The 10,000-nt window shown below is 35.1% G+C and overlaps 3 protein-coding genes across 7 annotated transcripts in view; 2 read left to right on the forward strand and 1 right to left on the reverse strand.

Annotated features, from left to right (window-relative positions):
* The window catches only part of LOC125043702, a 266,025-nt gene extending 265,758 nt beyond the window's left edge, over positions 1-267 (reverse strand). The window contains exon 1 of the mRNA XM_047639940.1: positions 136-267. The gene's annotated coding sequence lies outside the window, so the exon portion shown is untranslated. The remainder of the gene's footprint in view (positions 1-135) is intronic.
* Positions 268-379: 112 nt separating this feature from the next.
* On the forward strand, positions 380-8,050 carry LOC125043759 (WD repeat-containing protein WRAP73-like). Of its 3 annotated transcripts, XM_047640030.1 has the most exons (10): positions 471-563; positions 728-780; positions 4,206-4,366; positions 4,590-4,772; positions 5,048-5,224; positions 5,391-5,612; positions 5,770-5,938; positions 6,242-6,457; positions 7,041-7,173; positions 7,285-8,050. In XM_047640030.1, exons 3-10 carry the CDS (start codon positions 4,211-4,213, stop codon positions 7,391-7,393), a joined length of 1,365 nt encoding a protein of 454 aa, XP_047495986.1. In that variant the 5' UTR covers positions 471-563; positions 728-780; positions 4,206-4,210; the 3' UTR covers positions 7,394-8,050. The 3 variants fall into 3 exon arrangements, with proteins under 3 accessions (XP_047495985.1, XP_047495986.1, XP_047495987.1); XM_047640029.1 differs by lacking the exon at positions 728-780 and having other exon boundaries at positions 380-563; XM_047640031.1 differs by lacking the exon at positions 728-780 and having other exon boundaries at positions 504-522.
* Positions 8,051-9,912: 1,862 nt separating this feature from the next.
* LOC125043886 (M-phase phosphoprotein 8-like) overlaps positions 9,913-10,000 on the forward strand; it is a 12,451-nt gene continuing 12,363 nt past the window's right edge. For 2 of the 3 annotated variants that reach the window (XM_047640242.1, XM_047640241.1), the window contains exon 1: positions 9,913-10,000. This exon is cut by the window's right edge and continues 181 nt beyond it. The gene's annotated coding sequence lies outside the window, so the exon portion shown is untranslated. The other variant, XM_047640240.1, reaches the window with a different exon arrangement.

Below are 10,000 nucleotides of genomic sequence, written 5' to 3' on the forward strand. Positions count from 1 at the left end.
TGAAACTGTAGTATCTATGTAACAGATAAATTCCAATGAAATTTTACAAGACAACTTCTTTAAGTGCCTATCCAGGCCCCTCTTACTCTCAGTCAAAACATTTAGTCAGTGTGGGATATCGCCCAATCAACTTACCTTTAGGACGGAATATGGGACTGTGGATATCTCCTACTACGTAAATCCTTAATGCTAACCACTAGATAAATCCGAAAATGCATGTAATCCCGATCAAAACCGATCGTGCTGCTCTTCCCCTCACCACCACAACACAACTGAGCCAGCTGACCCTCCCTCGCCCCCTCACCCCCGCGGTCGTCTTTTTAGATTTTTTAGTTTATTTGCTTTGTTAACCACAAACGATAATCCATCCCGGGCTTTCTTTCGACACAGAAATATCAATATTCATATTATTCATGAAGACTGTGTGTAAGGGATATTTTTAATGGTGTACAAGACGACAGTCAACCATGTAGATTGTTAAGACATAAAAGAACGATACGATGTAAACAAACAAAGGACAATGTCGGTGACTTTATTTTTGTACAGTTGGAATTATTAATTACGTAAGTACCTTATTTGTCAGTTAATTTAGATGTATGTTTGCTTAAGCATATGTCAGCCAGATAGGTGTTATATAATAACAAAGAGTGAGCAAATGCAAGTAAAACTAAACAGCTTTACTCGCATGTATTGAACTTGAGGAATAGTTTGTTATGATTATTTTCAGATAACATATTGGACTAAGAATACTGTCGCAGTAAACCGTTACAACAAGTTAAGGTATTTATTCAGATTCCTACAGTCATGCAGTACAAGGTAAATTTGGGTGTACTGAACAGAAAGACCAAAAATAAGACGCATTTCATCTGCGGTATTACCTTTGCAAGTTAATAATAAGAAAATCATGTGATGATTATGATGATAATGACATCGAAAATTATTATACTGAAAACAATAATGTTTACGATATAAATAAAGTAGATAATAATTCAGATCTGAAGAGGAATGAGAGAAGAAGAGGTAAGAGGGAGAAGTAACACCTATTATTTTGGAATACATTTACCGGAAAATGTTATGGTACTATAATAAACAAAGAGAAAAAATATACTCACTAATACTTGAAATACTCTGTGTAAACAAAAGATAATGTCAGAAATGAAGAAAATAGGTCATGACAAATGTATCAAAGAGAATAAGTCTAGGAGCTGATAGGAAAAAAACAGTGATCTGGGTTAGGAAAATTTTGGTATAAACTTTGTACTTCCCCCCACCCCCAATTCCTTGCCTATTGTTGCCGTAGGGTTGCTAAAGAGATGGAGACTGAGGCCCAATGCCAGGGATCACCTTTACCCTGAGCCTCAACCCTCAACCCCTCTCCTTTTCCTTTTCTTCTTTCCACTTCATAAGGTGTTGAAAAGGATGAAAGGCTAACTTTGTGCCAGTCTTGAATGACCTAGGGAAGCCATGGGCACAGTATTCCTCTGTTTAGCTGTCTAGCTCTTACCCCTCAAGAGGATCCTGTGGGGTGGACCATTTCCCTCCTCAATATACTCCAGGATTACCATAGCCAGTAATGAAGATTTTGTATCCCTATTAGGGGCAATGAGGCTTGCCTTTATCAACTAGCCCACTGATTTTAATTCCTACAGTTTCACAACCACAGGGATTCCTTTGACCATGATTCTAAACACTGCTCCTACCCCCTCCTCGACATTTGCTATCAGCTCGTCCAGTCCAGATCAACCAACCAGGTCATTACTCATTACTCCAGGAAACATTTCTCCTCTCCCACCTACACCTACAAACTCCTCCTCCCTTATTATTACTCTGCAGCCTTATTATCCATCTCTTCACAGTACTTCTTCACTCAGTGCCACAAGGCCCCGTCCTTCTACTGCCCCACCTCTACAAATCTTTTGATTATTCTGTTTAGCCCAGCCAAATGGGATAATTTTTTTGTGATCCCCGCTACAGCCTCTTATTCTGACAGCACTCTCCTCTTCAAACAATGCCTCCAAAAACAAGAAAGGGAAAGTTTCCATCTGCAGCTACCCTGATTGTTCCCATCTTGTCACAGTTGCGTCTGAATCCCCGGCTAAGGCATTATCAACCCTGACTGATTTCACTGGCAAAACCATTCCTGCCTTGCCTCATCCCTCCCTCAATACTTGTAGCAGAACTGTCTCTATCTCCCCAACAATCTGCCCTATCTGTGAAAAGGATTGGTCAGATTGTGGAGAAGACTTACTCGCCTGTCTCTTGGACTATGATGCTGTATCAGTACAATCTACGCCTCTCCTCTTAGAGGCCACTGTAAGTCTTCAACCAATATTGCCAAGATTACTGTCCGTAAACATGACCTTCACCTTCATGTTTATATTGGAGGAGAATCCCTCCCTGTCCTACCATATCCATTTCCTGTCTCTTGGACTATGATGCTGTATCAGTACAATCTACGCCTTTCCTCTTAGAGGCCACTGTAAGTCTTCAACCAATATTGCCAAGATTACTGTCCATAAACAGGACCTTCACCTTCATGTTTATATTGGAGGAGAATCCCTCCCTGTCCTACCATATCCGTTTCCACCCTGTCAGAATTGGTGTTGTCTAGGCCACCTTGCTAAACACTGCTGCTAAAAATTCATGTTATAGTGTGATAAAAAATTGTGATTTTATACAGGATAAGGTAGGACAATGGGAAGGTAGAGCTTAGATATGTTCCTTGACCCCTAAGAATCACAAAACCTCCAGATTGTCTGTCACTCCAACTGTTAAGAAGGCATCATTTTTCAGGTTTCACTAAGGTAAATTTTGAGTGCAGGCATTTAAAAAAACTCAGTGTAGCACACCAGAAAATGCATATCTCATTGTTATATCTCAAATACAGTGAGTAACAGTATAGTGCAAATTTGAGAAAGTCATTACAGCTAATCCTCGAGTATGAATGAAAATGGGAAAGGTTACTGTGAATTTGTAAATAAAACATAACTTATGAAACAATAAAATTTTGGTAATTCTTTATATTATGGCCACACTCGCCCAAAACTAAATTCTCATGTCCACATCCTAAAATTCATTCAACAATTTAAGTTGCTGTGACTGATCATATTGATGGAGATATACTCCTCAGCAAACATTGTTTTCATCTTGGTATGCATGGGAAGGTAGAGCACCAATTGGACTTCAGCTGTGAGTAGTGCTTTCCACATTTATTCCCCTTTATTTGTGGAATTACTGTTGTGTCTGCAGATTATTTTCATGTACCACCAACTGCAACTTTTTTTCTTCCACGAGATTATTATCTGCAGCTTGTCCTAGCCTACTGCATCCATACCATAAATATCAACCAAAATGTAAATTTAGATATATTTATAAATATAAAATGTTAAAAAATCATGATATACCAGGATGCAAGTCTGTGATATATATTAGAATGGTGTGTGAAGAGTGAAATTGGGAGGTTTGGCTGGATGAAATATACATTATAGCAACAGAATTACTACCTCAAACTCACTACATATCATTCACAAGAAGATATAGGTAGGAAATGCAATTATGTCATTGGATTAGGAGAACATGGGTGTGGCTGATGGAAATTTGCCAAACAGTAACATATATTAGAGGACACTACATACATATTCATAATGAACAAGTCACTGGTAATTGTAAACAACCCATCTATAGAATTTCTGTACATATTATATGGAACATTTGATGCAAGGATAGGGTTTACCAAAGGGAACATAGTACCGTAAAAGTTGGATAACACTAACTGATATATGTAACCTTGTAATGAACAAGTTCTTTTTTAATAGAAAAGTGGTTTGTAATGAGATTTTTGAAGTACTGCATGTCGCTGGTTCTCAATCTTTTAAAACCTCTGCAGACCCCATGTTTCAGTTAATATAATAAGGCCCTCCTTGCCCTAGGGTATAGGCATTAACCTTTGTAGGACATACCCAGTGTGACATGCTGGATAGTAGGTACTTATGATTTAATTGTTCAGACATGTCTAAACCTTTTGGATATACAATATGCATTTATTGTTAATGAAACTTGTTAGATTAGTTATTTTAAAAATGAGTTAGAAACCATTTCACAGACCCCCAGTGGCTCTCTTGGGGTCTGTAGAAAGGGTGAAGAGCACTGCTATATATGAAGTAATTAATATAAGCCTAAACTAAAATTATTCCTTTTATCAACAGGAGAGATGAACTTTGCAGAGGTCTTAAGAACAAGTGGGGGCCTGCTGTCTTGGTCACCCAATGGACGTTTTTGTGCTGTTCCCATAACTGCCAGGCTTGAAATCAGGGATTCTTCTTCCCTACAAATTTTAGTGACTTATAACTGCACTGATGCAATTCAGGTATTTGTCTGCTTTTAAGATGATTCAATGTAATTAATAGAGATGTAATTGGGTATAAATAGATTAGTTCTAGTTTGGGAATCATGAATACCATTTTGTAGTAACAGATATTGTATATTATAAAGAAGTTTTGATAAGATGTTACAGATAAATCTTGCTGTGTATTTGCAGTTGCTAAAATATTTATATATTTTAGGAAAACTAAATATGCATTTACTTACAGGTTATTGAATGGTCACCAGATTCAAACTATGTATTAACAGCAAATTATAAACGTAACATAGTAGAAGTTTGGTCCATAGAAGATCCTGATTGGAGATGCAAGGTTGATGAGGGATCAGCTGGCCTCATCAAAGTTAATTGGGCCCCTGACAGTCGGCATATATTGACGACAGCAGAATTCCATGTAAATTCTTCTTTGTTATACTTCTTTTTTATTACAGTCAAGTTAATATATATTAAAGAAAAATACTTTTTATTCCATTACTTCAAGATAATTTCTTACAGTACAGGAAGCAGACAGCTTAGATAACATAATAAAACCTCTTCATAAGATGAATGTATAAAATAGAATCTGATATTTGTAATGGACCTCATTTTGTAAGCGTTTCCTTAAATAAATAATATGGATATAATTTTTACATACCATTTACTGCATACACAATTTTATGCCCACAACAGCTTAGGATCACAGTTTGGTCACTAGTCAGCAAGTCTGTGTCCTATATAAAAAACCCCAAGAATATACCAGGAGGACTTCAGTTTAGTCAAGACAAGGAGTACCTGGCTGTGGCTGAAAGGCAAGACTGCAAGGACTATCTGTCAGTGCTTGAAACAAAATCATGGCAGTTAGTAAAGGTAATATCTACCTGGGAGAAAATCCTGCTCAATTGTTTTTTATGTTTATTTTCTTGTCAATATGCATTTGTATTATTGCATTTATCTACAGCTGTGTGTGATCAAATTATAGATGAATGATAATTATGTCTTTGACCTTTAATGAGAACTTACTTAATCCTTTCAGCATTTTGAATTAGCAACAAGAGATATTGCTGGCCTGCAATGGGCAAATGACAGCTCAGTGCTTGTGGTATGGGAGTCACCTTTAGAATACAAAGTCCTTATCTACTCTCTAAGTGGACAGTGTCTTGCAAATTACTCTGCTTATCAGTGGTCACTTGGGATTAAAAGCATTGCATGGTCTCCTTCTGGGCAGTTCCTTGCAATAGGAAGTTATGATCAGAAGGTATTTTTATATTTGTCTTTACTTACAGAACATTTCATTTGAAAATAGGATACTGTATTAATGTTTTGGTAGTTCTCAGATTGTATTAAATATATGTACTATATTCATTATGTCCACTAAATTTTCACTTTGACTTTGTAAATCTGTACTATTTCAGGTGAGACTAATGAACCACATCACATGGCGCATAATTTCTGAATTCTCTCATAGTTCAACTATTGACTCAGAAAACTGTGTCATATACAAGGAAGTTGAAAAACCATTAACAGGTTATCCAGCAACCTTAGCCTCAGTTCAAGGTCTTCCACTAGTTCTCGAAACCACATGTAAGTTTACGTTCATTTTACACTGCATTCAATATTTTCATATATTGATGTCAGGCTCAGAAATTGGTAACATTTGTTTGTTTGTTTTTTATTTAATGACATATTAATTACAGTTCCTGAACTTTTACTTGGTAATGTTTGCTGTTTTTAAATATTACCTAATTTATATATTGAAAACAGTGATTTGTTTTTCAACAAATTTAACTGTTCTCTAGTTAGTAGTCCCTAAAGCACCATTACTGTTATGCAAAAAGTAAAAAGAAACAAGAAATGCCTAATATAAAATCTCCTTTCATTTTACAGATGAGGAAGAAGAATCTAGACCAGTCAGTCTTGCATCTATAACAGTAGAGCCTGGGAAACAGGCAAACCCACGCATAGGTGTTGGGACACTCCTTTTCAGTAGTGATAATAGATACCTAGCAACACGGAATGATAATATGCCGGCTACCGTATGGATTTGGAGCATACCCAAGTTAGCTTTAAAGGCTATACTTGTACATGCAAATCCCATAAAGGGTATGTTTTCTTTCTTCTTCTTAGTTTTAGCTCTATTCTTTGAAGACAGAAAATATGAATATATAAAAACAGGATTTGTTCGATTTTAAGCATGCTGATAGAAACAAATGATACAGGAAAGGGTTGTGGACACTATAACTTCAATATGCTGTGATAATTTCTTTTAGTTAATTTCTGGGATACTAGTTGTTTATAAGTTTCTTGTATATATATGAATGCTTCCTGTTTTGAGCTTTCCATATCCTGATATTCTTATTAACCAATAAGGTATACTTAATCAAGGCAAGCATGTAGTAAGATCACCTTAGATAAGTAGATACAGGAATATAGATTCAGGATAGCACAAAATGAAAGGCACATTAAATGAAAAAGTGAAAATCATGTGTATACAGATGTTTAACTCATGTCATGGAGTAGTGAAAAGATCCATGCACATGATCTATAAAGGTTTAATGTACAAGTTGGAGAGCTATAAGGAAAAGGAAAGTAAAAGTTATGTTAGTTTATAGCTACATGGTATTCTTACATATTTTTTTTTTTTTTTTTTTTTAACAAAATAAAAAATAAACCTCATTTTTTCAAGACATGGCTTGGGACTCGCAACATCCTCGTCTGGCACTTTGTACTGGGAACAGCCATGTATACTTTTGGTCCCCCTTTGGCTGTCTAACAGTTGCTGTACCAGGAGCTCCCACTTTACAAATTACTTCACTTAGGTAATGTAGCCATTTATACAGTTTCTAGGTTATGATACTGTTATAAATATGAACAAATAATGAAGACATAGTTGGGCAGTTAATTTTTTACAGTATAAATCTTTTCCACAGATGGCATCCTTCAGGTTTACGAGTTGCTCTAATAGGACGTGATCAGTTCTCTGTCTGTTTTTTTGATAAACAACTTCAGTTATGTGACCCTCTATCTTCACCTCAATGATGGAGGTGTTAATAGTCAACTTCAAAGACATCCTTACCTTACCTTATTTGACCTTTAAATATGAAAATAAATGATACAAGGATATTTAACAGAAACAAACTTCTTTTGGCTTGTATTATCAATATAGCCAAAAAGTTTGTATTTTTAACTAGATCTTTCAGGTGAAGTTATTCTAATTTGGAAAATGATATTGGTATTCAGTATAATTTAGTTACAACTGTCCACTATTCATTAAAGAAATGAATCAGATGTAATAGTATGTCATTGTTTAAGCTTTATTTTTTAAAGAATTTATGTTATATTTTTGCTCTAATAGAATCATATTCCAAAGAACTTGTATTAGGGTTACATATTGTAATTCATACAAAATTAATAGTTAAGCAACTTAAAGGGACAATCTTTAAAACAGATATGGTTTCCCAGTATTTGTGATAAGCTTTAATGCACAACTTACAAAAAATAAAGGAGATATGAATATTGTATATATATAAATCATTGTTAAACACAATTTGGTTGTTCATTTGTCAACTACAAAATCACCCAGGAAGCATCAACAGTTTAACAATACTAAAGATCTGAAATCCTAAGAGCGTGTATATAGTCATCAACGGAAAAAGGTATTTTATATTTTCTTAATAAAGTTATTTTAGAATTGGTTTTACCTTCTTTGTTTTCACCCTTTTTTTTGTACAAACATACATGCATGAATAGGTGTGCGTGAATGTTTCTGTGTAGATGTTTGAGAAAGTGTATGTGCTTCTTAATATTACATTTTTTGTTGCTAGTCATTTTCCTTTCCCACTAAATATCTTGATAATACTTCTTAATTTTAATTTCTTCAGTTAGTATTAGCATTTAGGTATAAGCAGAGAGAGAAAAGTTATTCATTGCAATGAGGGTAACTAAAACTATTGACATTTTTCTAGGATAAAATTCATGAAATTCATTTCATATAAATATTTTTTTTCCGATACAATTTACCTTGTCTTTATACTTCTTTTTATTCTTATACACTATAACTTGACATTCCTGAGTCAAAAATAAACATGAAATTACTGAAAATAAGTTTTCCAAAATTGTTAGAAAAAGACATGATTTTAACGTATGAAAAAGGCACTTTAATGGGTTCTAAAAAGATCCTTCAACCAGTCAGCTTTCATAATTTTCACTCATATATGCTACTGTCAGCCTCAATGTCCATATCTACATATATTTTGTTAAGCCATTGCCAACATCAATTCTGCCTCAAGCACCCAAACTACAACATGTACCCCTTCTCCTCGGAAGAGCCCTAGGGTGTGTCACACGTCAAGGCAGAAGAGTCCAGATTCGGGCACTGTTATGGGTCCCTGGTGGCCTTGATATCTCCCCTTGCCCTTCATCATTATAGTCCAATCCCTTCAGGTATTATATTGCTCCACCTGTTCCTGACAGTCATGCTACATCCCAATCCAATAGAAAACATCACAGAGTAAGAATAATTTACTTTTCAGCTCCTTTATCATGTCACTGCAATCATTTGGTTTTGTAATAAAGTTTTTAACCTTATCTATTACATGAGGCATGTCATCCATTAATTGGTGTATTTATTCCCTAAGGCAAAGCACTTTTTATTTTTAGTTAATTTGGCAGGTTTATGTAAAAGATAAATAATAATTATTATTATTATGATAATAAGCATTATTATCATTTTTGTTACTATTATTATCATCATAATAAGATGCACTTTTTCGAACTTGTTAATCCGAAGTCTGAAATTCATTTTAAAGGAAAAATGTAATGCACAGGTATCTGCTCTTTCCATGGTATTTATTGACTTTTCTTTATCAGCACTTTAGTTGTTTTCAATTTATTTAAATCATAAAATGCATAGATTGAATAACAGTATAATGATAAATGTAAAATTGTCAACGAGATATACTGCTACAGTACTAATGCAAGAATTTTAATTCTGTACTTTCTCATTGGCTATACCCCAGTGTGTTCAGACCTGAAGATGGAATCAGGAGGATTTCGAAACTGTCTCGTTTTCAATAGATCTAGTTTGTGCATTTTGGGTTTTTCTGCCATAGTATCAACACGGCACTGTTTAACCATTCCTATAGAAACAAACTGACCAAGATTATTTGCACATGTTTCAATGTTCAAATAATATATAATTTAAATTAAAACATTTGATTATGGCCATTTTGTCCTAACATATCATTACAGCGAAATTTTCTGAACTTTCTGCCGCGTCAACGTCAAAGGCCAATAGCTGCTATTCAAAATACAGCTAGATAGGATGGGTAAGAAGGCTTTTGGTTCACAAGTCGATGTTGTTGGATTTCCAGAGTGGTCAGTTGTCGTAACAAACAAAAAATAAAACAAAAAAAGTTGAAGCAAGGGCTGGGATCCAAGGTAGCGATCATCCCTGTATTGGGCCAGTGTCCGCCTCCCAAGCCCCCCGCCCCCCACGGCAACAACGAGCAAGGTTTTGGGGGGACTGAAGTAAATTTATTCCAGAAAAGGCTAGAAAAGTGACATGCCTGGAAGGACAACGATCAAAATTCTTCCCGGATGTTCAAATTGAAAATATAAAAAAATATGAAACCGAGTTAAAATTAT

Source organism: Penaeus chinensis, chromosome 34 (genome assembly GCF_019202785.1).
Source record: "Penaeus chinensis breed Huanghai No. 1 chromosome 34, ASM1920278v2, whole genome shotgun sequence".
Taxonomy (NCBI): Eukaryota; Metazoa; Arthropoda; class Malacostraca; order Decapoda; family Penaeidae; genus Penaeus; species Penaeus chinensis.